Source organism: Cyprinodon tularosa, unplaced genomic scaffold, assembly GCF_016077235.1.
Source record: "Cyprinodon tularosa strain WSP-4 unplaced genomic scaffold, ASM1607723v1 ctg933, whole genome shotgun sequence".
In the NCBI taxonomy this organism is placed as follows: Eukaryota; Metazoa; Chordata; class Actinopteri; order Cyprinodontiformes; family Cyprinodontidae; genus Cyprinodon; species Cyprinodon tularosa.
In genome coordinates, this window is record NW_024039711.1 from 218466 (window position 1) to 237224 (window position 18759).

At 45.0% G+C, this 18759-nt stretch overlaps 1 protein-coding gene across 2 annotated transcripts in view; it reads left to right on the plus strand.

The window, feature by feature from the left end:
- The window catches only part of LOC119776441 (zinc finger protein 609-like), a 28188-nt gene that overhangs the window by 3304 nt on the left and 6125 nt on the right, over positions 1-18759 (plus strand). For both annotated transcript variants that reach the window (XM_038274834.1, XM_038274835.1), the window contains exons 2-7: positions 4951-5065; positions 7595-8412; positions 8515-8746; positions 11792-11879; positions 15565-17680; positions 18145-18493. In XM_038274834.1, the coding sequence (XP_038130762.1) occupies positions 7729-8412; positions 8515-8746; positions 11792-11879; positions 15565-17680; positions 18145-18493 (3469 nt within the window). In that variant the 5' untranslated portion in view covers positions 4951-5065; positions 7595-7728. The remainder of the gene's footprint in view (positions 1-4950; positions 5066-7594; positions 8413-8514; positions 8747-11791; positions 11880-15564; positions 17681-18144; positions 18494-18759) is intronic.

Genomic DNA, 18759 nt, shown 5'->3' on the forward strand with positions numbered 1-18759 from the left:
AGACCAGCATACCCACAGTCAATACCCCTTTATCCCTTTAGTTTATACCTTTAGTTTTGTACAAAAAAAAACGATTTACTTTTTGGTGTTTTTTGAAGCATATGGCGATCTGCTCTTAAATAGTTTGTTTTGTCCACTAAAAGGATACACGCCCGTTGAGGTAGTCTAAAGTTTATTTTTTATACTAAACTAAAGGGATAACTGCAGATCTGCCCTCTGGTGCATATGTATGGACTGGTCTGACAGCACAATGGTTGTGAGGAAAGCTTCAGCCTCTCAGATGTTCAGCATGTGTGGTGGGTCGATGTTAGTCCATAGATGGCTCCCCGCTCTTATTTTGAAGTGCACCTGAGCTGCTTTGCTCTTCCTGTCTGGTTCATTCATCCACCTTCTGAGGCGGGCAGTGCCTCTCCATCTTCTATTTTATGGTGTAGAGAGGGACACGCGTCACCCCGACTCTGACATAGATCCAGCTCGGTTCTGAGTGTTTTAGCTCTAACAGAACAAAGTGTTTCCTGATGGGGTCTGAACCCAGAAGCCTGTTCTGTGCGGTTTGCTAACAGTAATCAGACTATGAACACACAGAGGAACCACAGACCTATGCGGAAGGTTCTGTTGAATTCTGATGAGGACTGGTTAAGAAACATGAACTCTTCGTTCAGTCAATCAGAGCCTGGATGTGGAGGTGATGGAGGACGAAGGAGCGCAGCAGGGATGAATCAGTTAAAATGACAGATGGAAAAATAATGTTGACTTAGGTTAGTGGAGGATCGTTCAGACCCAGTCCTCCAGAACTCAGTCCCAGCCAATCCTGCTGCTCCTCTCTGCCCTCCGTTGTCGAGCTGATCTGACCCTGAAGCAGCATCATGGTTCTGCTCAGACAGAAGGACCTCAGGAAGCTCCTGGACTCGGGGTACTGTGAGCATCTCTGGTGGAACCAGGACGATGTTGTTTGGCTTTTCATGTTAAAGGAAAAGATATTCAGAATCCAAACTATATGAAATTATTCCATCCTGTTCAATAAATGATCAGTGTTTTTAATTGAGAGTAATTTTCATGTGACTGTGCTTTACTGGAGGCATCCATGTTTGTCAAAGAACACTACTGCCACCTACTGGTTTGTGACGTCACGGTGCGGCATCGGCTGTTGATCAAGTCCCAGTGCTGTATCTGGTGTTTGTCACAACACGCTATTATCCAAGTCATCTTGAAAACATTCGGCTACATATTGGCTACATATTACGTTTTTTTTTCTCTGGCCAGAAGTTCGATGGTAAATCCTCCCTCTTCAAGTTGGCGATCCAACGACCAACCGGTTCATGGAGGATCAGGAATCAGAAAGGTGGAATAACTATTTTTTTTCCACTTTTACCCGATGTATTCCAACATCCAGCTGCCATGCACGTGGGCATTGTCAGTTTCACTATAGCTCTGGTGAATTTCAATGGTGAAGTCCTCTGGAAATCTTCAATAATTGTTGTTGATTGCAGATGTGTCTAGTAGTTCCCATTGATTTTGCTTGTAAAGCGGGGAGAATGGCGCTAGGCTTACCGCACAGTGACGTCACTGCTGGAAGATGGCAGGAGGGAGGGGTTACAATATTTGAGCATAAATGGCCGCTCCCAGACTCGGTGATTATTATTGTTGTTACTGATTAATCTTAAATTCATTAAATCACCGCAAATGTATTAGTTTTACGGATAAATAGTGATCCATTGATTATTCCTGGCTGACCGGACTTTTTTTTAAGGCTTGTAACTCATTTGGTAAAGTCCAGGTCTGCCATGTTGGACCTGGATGGAAGCTTCTGCTGTCTGACAATGTGGAGACGCCGTTAGAGCACTGCTCGCATGAATCATTGGTGAACGAGGCTATATATATATATATATATATATATATATATATATATATATATATATATATATATATATATATATATATATATATATATATATATATATAATAATAATAATAATAAAAACTCAGATCTGATTTTTCTCCCAATTCAGACTTTTAAACAAAAAACAATAATCAGAACCGCCTTCAGCAGCAATGAGCCCAGCTCCTCTAAGGGTTGGAAGTTTCTTCCGAGTGGTGTTTTATTTTTCCAGGATTTTTCCAGCTGGAAGAAACTTAGGTCAAATTTACTGGAAATTTTGTTTCTTTGGTTACATATTTTGCTTTAAGCAGGTCCAGATCCAGAAATAAAAGTCAAAAACAACCCACTGGACTTTGTTTCCAAGTTTGAAGACGTTTATCTTCCATCCAGGAAGCTTTTTCAATTCAAAATGTCAGAAATAGTGTTGAGTTCCAGTTTTTATAGAGTGGACTAACAAAGCCTTGTTTTGCATGTTTTCTAAGCCAAAACAAGGCTTTGTTTTTTTTGCTTTTTCTTTGGAATGGCTATGACCTGGATGAGTGAGAATCTTCACCAGCTTAAGGTGGGGTTCATTATCTATAAACCGGGGGGCGGAGCGACTGGAGAGCTCAAGTGAGAAGCCACCCGTCCCCTTGCTGGGGGGAATGAGCTGCCAGTGTGGGTCCTTGGGCAAGACCCTTTATGCTAACGCCTGCTTTGGTTAGAGCATAGAGTCTGGAATCCAGAGTTTCTGAGTTCAAGCCCCACTCCCACAGACTCCCACTATCTGAATCCCTGAGCATAGATCTATGACCCCACACTGCTCCCCGGGCGCCGCACAATGGCAGCCCACTGCTCCCCAAGGGGAGGGGTTTAATGCAGGGAGTTTATTTCATTACTCTGTACTGGTGATGGTGGAATGACAATAAAATGTTTAAAGCAGAGGTCACCAACATGGTGCCCACAGGCACCACATGGGGGGTACCATAGCATCTTATGAGAACAGAACAACTCACCAGTGGACAAAGTTTGAAATGTTATATTATGCTGCTGTTCTTATTTCATCATTCATAAAAAATTTCATTATAACAAACATTTAGAACATTTAAGCTTTTTATAGGGATTTTTAGGAATGAAAGAAATAATAGAATGTGTGTTTTTAATGTTTAATAAATGATTTCTCTCTAAATCTTAAGATATTTAAATCAACACTAATTTCTGACTGCACTATTAGCTTGATTTGGGATCCAGCTCGATTGATTGATTAGCTCCATTCATCTCTTGCTGCGTATCGATTCTCCTCTTGGAATCGAATCCGAGTCGCATATAAAGCAGGCGGGGTGGACTGGGCATAAACGATCGATGAAACATTTAAAAAACAGAAAAATTGAACCATGATGGGAGTTCAGGAGGACAGACGGCGGGTAAAATGGTGATACTGTGAAGCTCACCAATAAAACCAGCAGCAGACAGCTCTTTATGGAGGAAAGTTCAACAAACTTTTCATATTTTAATGTAAAAACTACCTGTTCTAAGAGATGCTTCCCAGACTCATGGAGCCGAGCTTTCCTTTGTAGCTGCACTGGTTTTTAAAATTTTCTTTTATTACTTTTTATAATAGTTCTTGGTCAAATATTGGAAATCATTTCAATTTGTGGGGCAAAGTGACAGAAGTAGGAAATGAAAATACCCACCCTGCATCGCAGCAGCCTCTATATGCAGTCAGTCTGACATGGGGAAAAAGTTAGATCGGAGTTTAAAAAGTCGGTCGATCCATCTCTGAATGAGTCATGTGACCAAGAGCAGCCATAGCTGCAATTAAACACCAGAGCTAATTACAGCCCTGCTACGGTCTGAAACTGATCCGTGCCAAGCTCAGTTCCTTACCACCATTTCCACCCCACGCTAGCACGGTTCCTCGCCTTCTAGTGGCCATTTACGGTACTACTGCTCTCTAGAGTTAAAAAAGCAAACCAACATGGTGGCGCACGTGACATTCAGGAAGTAAATTCACCAAAGGCTGCCTTCTTCGCCTGACTCTCCGCAGAGTCTGCTTTTAGGTGGATACGACAAACGATAGTCTCATCAGGGCTTCCAGACACAGGAAACAACTACAGACTTTGAGGTTCATCTCACTGCTAAGCAGAATCATCACTGGAAATCGTGCGGAACGGTAGGGAAGCTAGGATTTTTAGGAATGTCTGAAGTTTTCCTGATTACTGAGGCTGACTGTAAGGAGATGACGTGGTCTGCGCGTCAGAATCCATTCAGAACTGAGCCACGCGAGTCCTACTGATGAACTAGTACCATGGTAGCGCGGTTCGGTTGGGTCTGGTCCGGTTCAATTGTACGTACCATTTCACTCAATAGTTATCTCGGTTACTGTCCTTAGACCTATCTCTGCATGGTTTTATAAGGGTAGTGGAGATGGGGCTTAAGCTCTGACCTGACAGACATGTTTTCGGTTCCGTGATGGAGGATTTCATCTAGAGGTAAAAGTTTCCTCATCTTTAAGAACTCCAGGACCTGCTGGTCCAAACTGGTCTGATACCAGAACGCTGAAGTAGACTGGATCATTTAAAGACTATGCAGTTCTGCCAGTGGCCTATAGGGGGAACGAAATCTGAAAGCTAAAGGTCTAGTGCCCCTAGTGGTTAAAAGTTGTTTCTCCAAAAGAGAAAAGACTAGTTAAAAAAAAATAAAATAAAACTAAGAAACCAAAATTGAATTCAGACTATTTATGTGAAACCTTGGAGCCAAAGAGGGGGAGGCGGGGTGGGGGGTAACCATCTCCTGTGGAACCAACTACCAGTTTTAGTCCGTGAGGCAGACACCCTGTCTACTTTTAAGGCTAGGCTTAAAACTTTCCTTTTTGATAAAGCTTATAGTTAGTGGCTCAGGTTATCCTGAGCTATCTATAGTTATGCTGCTATAGGCTTAGACTGCTGGAGGACGTAGGGACCCCTATTTCATCATTCTGCTTCATTCTATCTCTATTCTCCCACTCTGCAGATTCTGTTTGTTCAGTCTCTAAGGCTCTGCTTGACACTATAGAAATAAACTGACTTGACTTGAATCTCTGCTTTCTCCAGGGGAAGAGGAGCTGCTTGAAGCCGGCAGATGATGCTGTCATTAAGGCCCTGCTGAGGATGAACTGAAGCTCATCTAAGGTCTGAGATGGGTCGGCCTCAGTCTCTTCTGGTCAAGGTAAGGGAGTTCAGACAGACCATCCGGTGGTACCGACCATCAACAAACTCTTAACACAACCTTTCCAAACATTTTAGTTATAGTTTGGAGGCTTTCATTTATTATTATTATTTCACAAACCCCCCAAACTACCAGCCTCCATATTAGCAGCCAATCTTGGGCCTAAGATCTGTCCTGCTCACAGCGTGTGAACCATCAGGTGAAAGCTGAAGGTCATCCAAAAGAGTCCAAGTCATCAAAGCAGCCGCTTTTCCAGAAAGCCTGAAGTTTTTTTTTTACTTTTTACGGCACTAGTGGCTCGTTTTTTTATGGACAGTAGGCTGACAATGGAAGTGCCAATCTAAAAAATTCCATCAAGACTGGAGAACCCGCCAGAAAAGGGCAAAAAAATTGTACAATGTACGAATTTCCAAAGTTATCACAGATGTGGTCCCATCGCCACATTGAAGCAGCCGTTCATCCTAGTTTATGGTGTGTTCTGTTTGTTCTGGACACGTCTGGGGTGAAAAATAGAACTGGAGAAGGAAATAAAACCCACCTGGACCCTTCAGCAGTTCGTCCTTATCTGCTGTTTAGTCACACTGTTTATACAACACTAGTGAATACTGGTGGACACATCCAGGACAACCCATCACCTCAGAGATTACACGGCCCATTAGTGATGGCTACAGACTAGTGATGGCTACTGACTAGGGATGGCTACTGACTAGTGATGGTTACTGACTAGTGATTGTTACTGACTAGTGATTGTTACTGACTAGTGATGGTTACTGACTAGTGATGGTTACTGACTAGTGATGGCTACTGACTAGTGATTGTTACTGACTAGTGATTGTTACTGACTAGTGATTGTTACTGACTAGTGATTGTTACTGACTAGTGATGGTTACTGACTAGTGATGGCTAATGACTAGTGATTGTTACTGACTAGTGATGGCTACAGACTAGTGATGGCTACAGACTAGTGATGGCTACAGACTAGTGATGGTTACTGACTAGTGATGGCTACAGACTAGTGATGGTTACTGACTAGTGATGGCTACAGACTAGTGATGGCTACAGACTAGTGATGGTTACTGACTAGTGATGGCTACAGACTAGTGATGGCTACAGACTAGTGATGGCTACTGACTAGTGATGGCTACAGACTAGTGATGGCTACAGACTAGTGATGGCTACTGACTAGTGATGGTTACTGACTAGTGATGGCTACAGACTAGTGATGGTTACAGACTAGTGATGGCTACTGACTAGTGATGGCTACAGACTAGTGATGGCTACAGACTAGTGATGGCTACAGACTAGTGATGGCTACAGACTAGTGATGGCTACAGACTAGTGATGGCTACTGACTAGTGATGGCTAATGACTAGTGATGGCTACAGACTAGTGATGGTTACAGAATAGTGATGGTTACAGACTAGTGATGGCTAATGACTAGTGATGGCTACAGACTAGTGATTGCTACAGACTAGTGATGGTTACTGACTAGTGATGGTTACTGACTAGTGATGGCTACTGACTAGTGATGGTTACTGACCTGTGATGGTTACTGACTAGGGATGGTTAATGAGTTATCTTGAAGCCAAACTATTGTGGCTGCATTGATTCTGCCACCTGTTCGACATCCAGGAATCTTTTTCAAGAAGATCTCTGAAAGGGGGGGGTCGTTAAAGGGAATTGTTGGCCTGGCTGAATAGAGACATAGACAGGTATGGGGCATTGCAGGCTAACAAAGAGGCCAAACGACCCCCATTCCAAAGGGGTGAACCCCGTTCATCCGTTTCTATTTGCATGTTTTCTAAACCAGGGGTCTTCAACGTTTTCAAAGCCAAGGACCCCCAAACTGATGGTGAGATGGAGCGGGGACCCTCTAATTATAGATATTGTATAAAATAGTGTTCTATCAAACTGGTCCTATAGTCACTATTACTGATGGAGTAATGTAACTAAAGTAATCCCTCCCTGGGATTATTAAAGTATTTCTGATTCCTGGTTGATCGGACAGGTGTTGTGAATGAAACAGTGTCCAGTTTGAAAGAGCTCCTGTGTGTCTCTGAATGTGTGCATTGATGACTGAAAGACATCTTCTGCCTCCATTTATGTTTACTACAGTCTGTTGAATTCATGTTAATGTGGATTTAAAGACATTTTAATTAGTGGGAAAAATTGCAGCAGGGAATATAAAAAAAAAAGTAATCATCCAAAACTTGGATGATTACTACAAAACGACCCCCATGCAGTACCCCCATGCAGTACCTCCGCGGACCCCCTAGGGGTCACGGACCCCCTGTTGAAGACCTCTGTTCTAAATAAAAACAAGGCTTTGTTGGGCTGCTGGATAAAACCTGGAACTCAACGCTATTTCTGACATTTTGAATTGGAAAAAGCTTCCTGGGTGGAAGATAAACGTCTTCAAACTTAGAAACAAAGTCCAGAGGATTGTTTTGAAATTTTTTGGACTGACTCTGACCTGGATGACTGAGAATCTTCACCTGCAGGTCTAACTTGTAATCTTTTCCTTCTCAGGAGGCGATGCAGGAAACGGTGCGGAGGAGAAACAGGCTGCTGCCCTGAGCAGGCTCACTGCTGTAGGGAGGAGCGCGGCCTTCCTGCCGCCCCCCTGCGGCCCCTCCGTGGCGCTCTGGGACGTTTTGACTAAGATGTCCCTCAGCAGCAGCCCTGCAGGTGGGAAAGGTGTGGACTCCAATGCGGTGGACACTTACGACAGTGGTGACGAGTGGGACATCGGTGTTGGGAATCTGATCATTGACCTGGATGCTGATTTAGAGAAGGACAAGTTAGAGATGTCGAGTAGTAAGGAGGGAGGAGCCATGGCGGCGCCCCCTGGTGCCGTGGCCGTGTTACCAGACAACATAAAGTTTGTCAGTCCTGTAGCCGCCATGCAGAGCAAAGATGGTAAATCCAAATCGAAGCGCAGCAAAAACTCCAAAGAAAGCGGAAAGACGTCAGTCCTGGAAGCAGCTAAGAAGGAGGCTCAGAGTAGGACCCAGGGAGACCTGAACCCCGGCGCTGCTCCAGCTAAAGGAGCTGATGCAAAGATAGGTAAAGCCTCCCGCAAAGATGCGGCGTGTGGCAAAAGCAAGAAGGAGAAATTGGAAGCTGCCGCCACGCGGATGGCGAACAGTGAGAAGGACTCTGTAGTCGCCCCTCGTAACAGCTCCTTTGAGAACCCGCTGAACCCTGACCTGAGCCCTGTGGACCAGTTTGGGAACCTGGCGCTGGACTCTGCAGGGATCGGCCAGGTCGTCACCATGGTGACGGAGGAGGAGGTGGACGACGGCAGCGACTGCCGCAGCCTGAAGAAAGGTGCCAGCGGTGAGAAGGTGAGAGAATCAAAGTCGTTTTTTTTCTATGTCTCTAAACCAGGGTGGGTTAAAACGACGCCTTCATACGACGTGAGTCTGTCTGTCATCTTCCTCCTGCAGATGGAATCTCCTTTCTCATCCTCTGCTCCTCCTCCTCCTCTCCACCTCCTCGGTGCCGCTGCAAACAGCGGTGACATCTCCTCTCCGTGCGAGCAGATCATGGTTCGCACGCGCTCTGTTGCGGTGAACACAGCGGAGGCGGCACTGGCGACAGAGCCGGAATGTCTCGGGCCGTGCGAACCCGGCACCAGCGTCAACCTGGAGGGAATCGTGTGGCAGGAGACTGAAGACGGTGAGCAAACCATCAACCTGCCTTCAGCATCCTGAGGAATCGATTTAGAACCGAACCGATGTCCGTTGTAGCTACCAGATCTGCTTCATGCCAGTGACGTTACGCTACACACCACGCCACATGACGTAAAGCATTTTTGTTGCCCAGACAACGATAATTACATCACTCGGTGTCCGTGGGCCTAGTCAGGAGCTTCTGTAGCCTAACGGCCTGGTTATCGTCCTGCAGCAGAGTGTCTCAGATATTTTTGATTTATGCCTAATATTGAAGCGTGGTCTCCGCTATGTTATTCCACGCCACAACGCCAGAGGACCAATCGGGAGCTAGCTGTGGGTCTAGATATGGCCGAGGCGGTGAGGAAGTGGGGGCACGTTTGACCGACAACGGAGGGACATGATGGCGAAAAAGAGCGGGGATCCAGGTGGAAAAAGAGTCCCAGAGTTCTCGCGCATCTCGCTCTTCTAGCTGGTCCATCTTCAGTCGTTTTCCTCAATGGTGGTCAGACAAACAAAATGGCCAGTAAGGAAATGTTATCATTAAAGATGTGAGTTTGTCACACCCTGCTATGGGCTGCCTATTGGGCGTCAGAACTGACGTTTTAATCTAATTGGGACAGTTCCTCTCTGTGGATATACAGAGATTTGCAAAGATTTGGGAATAGAATGAGACCGGCGTCTTTCAGCTAAGAAGGAAGTGTAATATTTTGATAAGGCTGGAGCCATAGATGTCTAATCATCTGCTATGATGTTACATATGATGATGTGGCAGACTGGAGATGTATAAAATGCCTTTTTAACTGTTAACCAGGGCCACTTCCTGAGAGGGGAGCAGCTGCCCTCTGTATATTCTAGGCAAATTATCCGATCTCAGTAAGATTATAATTTCTATCAGAACTGTTGTCATATCTCCTGGTTATTTAATAAATATAAGTTTTGAAGTGTTATTTAAAGTCATTGTCGCGAGTGATCTCTTTAAAGGGAAAAGAACCAAAAAGGTGCATACCCAGAGCCCCAAACAGGAAATAGTGTAGAGCAGATGTAGATCTGACCAATCAGAGGCCTCCTTTCTGCTGCAGCTCTCCAAAATTGTAGGTGAGCACAGAGTGTCTGTGGAAGGGGCGGGGCATATCTGCGTTAACTGCGACTTTAGACGCCAATGAAATGTCAAATAGCAAATATAGGAAATATGTTGAGACTCCAAAAGAGATTTGATCCTGAGGAAACGGGTGCAATACACTTCTTCCAAGTGGAGTTGCCGTATGGTGATGTCATAAGATGGGGCGGGGCCCAGAGCGGATCTGGTACCTAGGGCGGGATATTTTCAGCCCTTCCCTCCCCATCGCTGAAAACATGCACTTTCCATTCCTTTATAGAATGGATAGTCCTTTAGAGAATACCACAGGGCTCCATCTAATGATTATTTTACAAATTGATTAATCTGTCTTTTTTTGATTGATAATCGGATAGCAAAAAGTTCCTTAAAGAAGATATTTTACTTAGTTAAAGAGACTTAGACTTGTCAAACCTAATTGTGATTTAGTATAAACAGAGTGTATACTGAGCGGCTCCCACAGAGAAATTATCTTTGAAGGCAGGATGGTAATCTGGATGAACTGACTGCACAGACCATGTTTTCAGGAGGACTTTCTCACTTCAAAATAGATTCAAACTACTTTTTACCCACTGATCACAGCTAATATAGCAAAGCTGCTCTCTGGCATTGAACACAGGAGCAGCAGAAGCATCAGACGCATCTGGACACACTTTACTGGACGGCTGAACTAAATCAGGATCAGAGATGAAGCAGCAGAAGCTACTTTTGATGTGAACGTAGCATTAGTGGGTAGTTTGCTCCACCCAGAACTCCTCCAGTGGAAAAGGTTTTGTTTCTCCTCGTTGAAGTTCTGTAGAAACTTTTCAAGGAAATTTTGCTCTCTGGTTATTAATTGACTAATTGGCTAAATAAACGATAAATTAATTCATTTTCAAAGTCGTGGTTAATTCCAGCCCAGGACGGGATGTCCTTAGATGTGGAGTCCTGTGACCTGCTGGTTGCTCGACGAGGCGTCTGACCACCAGAGGAGGACACCTAAGAAATGCATGATTTAAAGGTCCTAAGCACAGCCCTGGAAGTCCGCCGCTGGCCCCGCCCACTTAGAGCACCCAGTCAACATCTTAGCATATCTTAGCTGGATCTCGACCATTTCAAAAGATAGACTATATTCTATTATTTTCCATGTGAATCCCATATTGTTTATTCTTCTTTGCCTTTTCTATAAAGTGCTTTAAATCAGTCCTAGCTGTCTTTATCCATGCTGGCTCAGATCCTGACCTTTGAAAAAGGAGGCAGGGAAAGCAGAAAAAAGCCTTAGCCTCTCTGCATGCAGTTAGCCTAGCCTTGGAGCTAAACCAGCTCCTGGTAAATGATCCGTCCCTCTCTCCCTCCAACCCAGGACTCCACCTGTCAATCACTCACAAACCATCTGCACTGTGGTGGGAGGTGGTGAGCAAATACACTTCCTGTCACCTCAGGTCGTAGTTTCGCTGCACCCAGAGCTCTCCTATCCTTCTGTATTGCAGAGGAGCTGCTGCACATGTTCAACTTTTAATGAGAGGCAATGGGCAAAGGTTTTTGCGCCCTAGAGTGTAAATGCGTCACTAATCGGACAAAAAATTGAAATGCACTTTATTCTTCAAGATTAAATATTTATCTTGCAGATCTAAAATTTGTGTTACCATATTTCGAAATATAAATTTTAATTTAAAATATAAAAACTGTTAGAAAGTTTTATTGTGCGGGGCGGCGCCCTGGTTCCCTCTATTGATCAGCCGCCTCTGGTTTATCCTCCACCAAGCTGCTCCACCTCCTTCAGATACTCTATTTCTGTTGGCTCAAATGTTGCTTTTTTTTTCTCTATTTTTTTCTGCACTTATGTAAAATCAGAACAAATCTCAAAGCTGATGAGTTTCTTCTTTTCCTGTTTGTTTGGCTGAGAACCGACAGCCAGCTGTGATTGTTTATTACTGTCTGCTCTGCTCTCTGCAGGGATGCTGGTTGTTAATGTCACCTGGAGGAACAAGACGTATGTCGGGACCCTTTTGGACTGCACGAGACACGACTGGGCCCCCCCTAGGTATGCAGGTCCACTGATTTCAGCACTTAGTCAACTTCTCCTGTTGAGTAAATGGACCTGGGTTATCTAGTCTTTAGGCTGCAGCATAAATCCGTTCTTCTTTGTTCGTTTTCTATGTCTGCTTCTGTCTCTTTGAACCTCAGCTGGTTTTCCTTGGTTGGAAAACTTTCAATCAATCTGGCTGAATGATCTGGTTTAATCGTCTCTGACATGTTGTGAATTAGTGCTATATTAATAACTGCATTGAACTGATCTGTAAACTCTTTCCTTGATAGAAAAGCTGACGGTAAACTAGCTCCACAGGCAGCTATCTCTGGGAAAGAAACAGTTAGGCTCCTGTCACACCTTGCAGAATTATCCAGCGTCTGCCTGACGTCCCAGAATCTCCTAAAACGCTGGCATACTTTGGATTTTTTTCTATTTTCGGCGTTATACATAGAGTAGGGTTGTCAAAAGTATTGATACTCAAAAAAGTATCAATACTGAAACGTTGTATCCGGATACAATACTCATTTTCAAAAGTATCGATACAGCCATCTAAAGTGCAGAATAGTGGAAAATGCACTTTCAGAACACTGTGATTGAATAATTCTGTGCATTTTTCAGTTTCAGACTGAAAAACATCTGCAAAGCATAGACTAGGAAGGAACACTTAATTTTAATTTTGTAAGTTTTTTATCAAGCTTGCTTAATATTTTGCACAGCATACAACCTCAAAATATTATTCTTATTGTTTTTTTATTTATTTCTTGTATTATTTTATTGATGAAAATATTTCTGTTGAATTTTAGAGTCTTTGTTTTTATTCTTGTGGTATCGAAAAGGGTATAGAGTATCGAATATTTTACTTAGTATCGGTATCGAGTTGAAAAGTTTAGTATGGTGATAACACTAACATAGAGTATTCATAACAAGTTCACAGCTTCTGTCCGACAGCCTAACCACTGCATATGATACGATGCACAAGCATCATTTCGTGGGCATCAGTTAAAGCTGCTCCCCTCATGCCGCCCGCCCCCCAAAAAAAAGAATAAATAAAAAGCAGGTTTTTGGTGTCAGCAGATTGAGCGTCATGTCTGCTAGGAAGTTTGTTGGTGGTGGGCGTGAACGCAGGGAGGATCCATCACCCTCACCCTCTGGCTCACCCTATGATGGGGATGAAGTCTGGAGGAGAACTGACGGTTTCCTCCTGTGAACCCCCTTTATACCAAAACGCTGCCAATACTCCATTAAACAGTAGATGGAAGTTAGAAACAAGTTCAGCGCTCGTCTGGAACACGTCAGCAGAGGTGTCAAGTAACGAAGTGCAAATACTTCATTATTGTACTTAAGTACACTTTCTAGGTATCTATACTTTACTCCATCACTTATTTTTCTTTCTACTTCTGACTTCTACTCATTACATTTTAACACAAGGATCTGTACTTTCTATTCCTTACATTTTTAAAACAATTGTTACACTTGGCTTCGGTTTAATGCAGAGGTCAGAGGATCCACCTGCTGACTAATCCAGACCCAACCTGATTTAAAACATTTATAAATTACTGCATGTTGTCTGAGGACAGTGTCTAAACGTCACTAGCGCCGCTTCTCCTGTTACCCTGAAATCCCTCATCCTCCACTCCGCAAAGCAAAGTCTACAGCTTCCGCAGTTCCTCCAGTATCGCTGCGCTCCAACTTATCCTCTGAGCATGCGTGATATTATCATTAAATTCATAGCAAATTGTGCAGAAATGAACGCTTAATTTAATGACATATTAAAAAAATCTCCATCAGCATCCAGCAGATGTGCGGTTTCTGATGGAGATGAGAAATCTGCTTCCTGGTCTGTTGAAGAACCAATAGTTTGCATCCAATCTTTTAAATAAACGGTGTTAGTTTTTTGAAATATATAAGAATGTTATGCTCTTATTGGTAGTTACCGATCTGTTGTTACAATATATTTTATTTGACAAACCGGATCTTCTCGCCGTTCTTTCTCCTGTTTGGTGCGATTGCAATAGCGGATCTTGACCTGGCCGGACCGGAGCGGAGCCTGCACATTTAGAGTATGTTTGGCTCAACCTGCTGCTGTGAAGCAGGATTCTCCACCATGAACAGAATAAAAATAAATATGGATCCAGGCTCATAATGAGCTCCTTGATATGTGCTTTAGAATGGCTTTGTCTCCATTCATACCCAGGTTTAAAGCCTTGCAGGGCAGCATAAAGCTCACTGCGAACATTAAGACAGAAAAAAGAAAGAAAATAACAAACGCTCAGTTCAGGTGTTTGATAAAATATGGGAATTAGGAAATTTTCTATAAACCAAACTGAACGAATGTTGTTCTCTACTTCAAAAAACAATTTAGATTTTAAAATGGAAACATTTTATATATATTTTTATGTTTTTTATTTAAAAATTCAATGTATAACATAAATTCATAAACTTCTCATTTTATTTCTGTGTTAAATTCTGTTTAAAGTAACAAATCATTAAAAATGTCTCCAGACCTTTACTGGTTGATGATTTTCTTTATTTAGACCTGCTGATTTTTAATTGGTTACCCCTGGTTTAATATTTATAAATATTTATTTCACGTCGTGTGTGTATATGTATATATATATATATATATATATATATATATATATATATATATATATATATATATATATATATATATATATATATATATATATATATATATATATATATATATATATATATATATATATATAGTGGCATCTGGCTGTTTGTTTTAAAGGTTACTTTATACTTTTATACTTTAAGTAGTTTTTGGAGTTCATACTTTTCACTTTAAATTGAGTAAAGAGGCCAAGTTGATACTTCAACTTTTACCAGAGTGTTTTTAAACTGCAGCATCTATACTTCTACTTAAGTAACAAAGGTGGGAACTTTTGACACCACTGCATGTCAGATACATTGACATGCGTTGGAGAGAAGTTATTGATAATTTACTCAGAGGTTTAGGATAAGCTAGACGCCACGACTGATGAGGAACTGACACTGAACGGATCTTTACACATTTATACAAAATGTACCCATAACTTCTCCAACGTATGCCAGAGTTTTTCCAGATTTTCTGTACGTCAGGCAGACGCTGGTCTAAATCAAGGTGTGACAGGAGCTTTAATCAGACAAGCTCTGAGACAGTTTTCATATCAAAGGATGAAAAAGAAAACATCCATTTAGTCAAAGTTGAAGCTGAGCCCATTGCTATAGGAGAGAAATTGGACAAAACACTGAAAAACAGGTCAAACCATATCCTTTATCATCTTATTCCTGGTTATCTCCTACAGAAAAATGTTTTGATTTTGGCTGGTTAATCTGAGGCCATGTTCTGTTCCACCCCTTAGTGACAGGAGTACAGGGAAAAAGATGACCACTTTAAAGTTTCCCATCAACTGCAAAGATTTGGGATTTATTTATTTATTTTTAGATTGTTTAAATATTATATTTTTTCTTAGTATCAAATAAACATTTACAAGGACACAGAGATGAATGCTTGGATTGCCAGGTATCAGTGGTATTTATAGACTTTTCCAGCATTCGTCTGCTTGAAACCTACGATCAAACGTTTCATTCTGCCGCCTTGAAGCGGTGACTCGTTTCTTATGATGCTTATTTTACAAGCTGACAAAAAACCTTCAGTAAATACTCATCTTCTCTCGCGGTTTGTTTGCAGGTTTTGTGAATCCCCCACCAGCGACATGGACATGCGCAGCGGCCGTGGGCGGGGCAAAAGGGTGCGGCCCGGCACCAACGCGCCGCTGAACGACAACAGCAACTCCTCTGACAACAAAGGCGGCGGGAGCAAGACCCGCGGAGCGGCCGCCAACAGCAAAGGGCGGCGGGGCGCGGTGGTGGGCTGCGGGGAAGATACCAAGGCCAGCCCGTCCTCTGCCAAGAGGAAAACCAAACCCGTGTCCGATATGGACCCTACCTCCAGCTCCGAGGACTCTAAGGCCTCAAAGCGCATGAGAACCAACTCTACCGGGGTTGCGACGCCTCTCCCTGTGGGGAAAGCAGAAGTCCTGCCCCCCCCACAGCTGGAACGTACTTGCTCCTCCCCCATTCTGATTGACTGCCCGCACCCCAACTGCAACAAAAAGTACAAACACATCAACGGGCTGAAGTACCACCAGGCCCGGGCGCATAACGACCAGAACGTACGGCTGGAACAGGACGGGGACATGGACTACGGCGAGGAGCACGACCCCGCCTCCTGTAACGGCGCTTCCTTCTCCCCGGCTCGATCCAACACCCCCAAAGGACGAGGCTTCGATGCCCCCTCCCCCTCCTCGGGGAAGCAGACGCTGAAAGGGAGGAAGAAGGGGGAGGGCGACGCGGAGGCGACCGATGGCGGCGAGGAGGGGCTGTGTTTAACCGACGAGGCCAGCAACGACGGCGTGGACGACAGAAAGGCCAGAAGAACGTCGGCCAGCAGCAAACCCGAGAAACCGGGTCAGAAAGGAGCCAAGGCGGCCCGGCCTCCGGGCCCCGGGGCCGCTCCCTCATACTCCCCCCACGCGTCTTCTCCTGCTTTGAGCTCGGCCGTCCAGTCGGTACCCAGCAGCCCCCAGCTGAAAAACAGCCAGACCAAACCCCCCCCACTCTCAGATCCCTCCTGCAGCCCCCCCCTTGCTAAAGACAAGAAGAAGAAAGACAAGAAGAAGAGGGACAGCTGGAAGGAGGAGGACAGTCCCGTGGCCATGAGCAAGGCCGGCCGGCCAGAGGAGGGGAGGAGTCCGTACTCCGACACCGCAGACGCTTTGCTCAACGGCTGCGCGGAAGCCCAGCAGAACCGCCTGGCCAGCATCAAAGCCGAAGCCGACAAGGTCTACAGCTTCTCCGACAATGCGCCCAGTCCGTCCATCGGCGCGGCGGGCAGAGCCGAGACCGGCCTCGCTACGCCGCTGCACACGAGCCAGAACGGGGCCGACAACGTGTCCGTGAAGACCGGCAGCCCCGCTTACTCGGACATCTCTGACGCAGGCGAGGACGGAGAGGGGAAGGCAGACGGTGTGAAGGTCAAACCTGATCCCGATCAGGGGCCCCGCGAAGGTGCCAAGAAGGCGCTGTTCCCCCCCCAGGCTCCCAGTAAGGAGTCGCCGTACTACCCCAACTACGACTCGTACTACTCTCCAAGCTATGCCAACCCCAGCCCGGGCGTGGCCACAGGACCTGCGGCTCACCTGGAGGCAGCGAAGGTGAAAAAGGAGGAGGAGTTGGAGGTGGTGGAGGAGGGTAAGCTGAAGGTGGAGCCTCCTGAGGAGAGGAAGGCCGAAGCCGTCCCTCAGCAGCCGTCTGTCATCCAGCAGCGTTCCAACATGTATGCCCAGCCCATGTACTACAACCAGTACTATGTGGCTCCCTACCCCTACGCCTCAGACCCCGCCTACCACAGCCACCTGCTCGCCTCCAACCCTGCTTACCGCCAGCAGTACGAAGAGAGGCAGCGGAAGGGCGACAAGAAGCCAGAGGCCAAAGATCGCGACCCTTCTGCCAAAGAGGAGTGGAAGCAGAAGGCCTCGGTTCCTCCTTCTGTCTCCGGCACCTCCTCAGAGGAGCGTGCCAAGGGAGCGGTGGCCTCTGCAAAGCCTAAGGATCCCACAGCTCCTTCAGAACAAACCAAGTCGGTGATCATGTCTAAAGGAGAGGAGGTCAAGGTCCCCAGCAGCCAGGCTGATGGTCTGAAGATGAAGCTCAGTGAAACGGGGAACCATGGGAAGGAGGAACCCAAAGCAGGGCCGGAGATGGGCAGAGCAGCTGCTGTGGACTCCTCCATGTGGTACAGACAGGTAACATCTGTCACTAGTGATCCTCCACTCTGTCACGATGTATCATAGCAACAACTTTCTTCAAACGATTCATCTTTCAACATTTATACTTTCACTAAACGTTTAGTGGTGCAGAATGGAAATATGTTTCTCGTGAAAAAGAAAAACATCAAAATTCCCCCAAAAAACGAATGTATCTGTTGCTCTTAAAGCTTCTCAGTCATCCAGGTCAAAGTCATTCTAAAAAGGTTTAGTCATGTACAGACCGGCGCAACATCTCGGCCTTTAGTGCAGGGTTTCCACGGGTCGTTAAAAAAAACATTCATTTAAATTAGTATTTTTTTTTCTTTAAAGCCTTAATCCCCATTCAAATGTATCAAATGTGATTATCTTGACATTTAAAATGCTTTATTTAAAAGAAAAAGAAACAATTTTGTCAAATATATTATGTTGTGATATTTTTGCTATATATATTTTCTTCTCAGGAGCCAGACTCGCGCCTGTGGTCCTACATGTACCCGAGTAAATACTCGGAAGCTTCCAGGCTGCAGGAGGAGGAACGATGGAAAGAGGAGAGGGAGCGAGAGAGGAAAGCCAAGGAGGAAAAGCCACGGGTGAAGGAGGGGGTGGAGAGCAGGACGCCACACCCCCCAGAGGAGCACCAGGGCGGAGGGAAGGAGCCCCGCGTCCCCCACATGCAGTTTCCCTCCCCTCTGGCACAGCATCAGGGCTACATGCCCTACATGCAGGGGCCGTACGCCTACAGCCAGGGCTTTGATCCCAACCACCCCGGCTACAGAGGCATGCCTGCTGTCATGATGCAGAACTATCCAGGTAAGACCACAGAGGATCGGCCCAACATCAGAAACCATCAGGAGGCAGAGAGAGAAATGGCAGCAAGTTGGTTTCCTACATGGAGGAGAGTCATTTAACGCTCGTTTTACTGTAAACCACATTTTTTAGAAGACGATGAAATCATGAGAAAGCTGTGGAGGCACCGCCATCGAATACCAGAGTCAGAAACCCAGGGGATGATGGGAGGAGAAGCTTTCAGATGACGGCTGATCCAGGCCAGCAGAATCGGTCTGCCTGGTACCGGT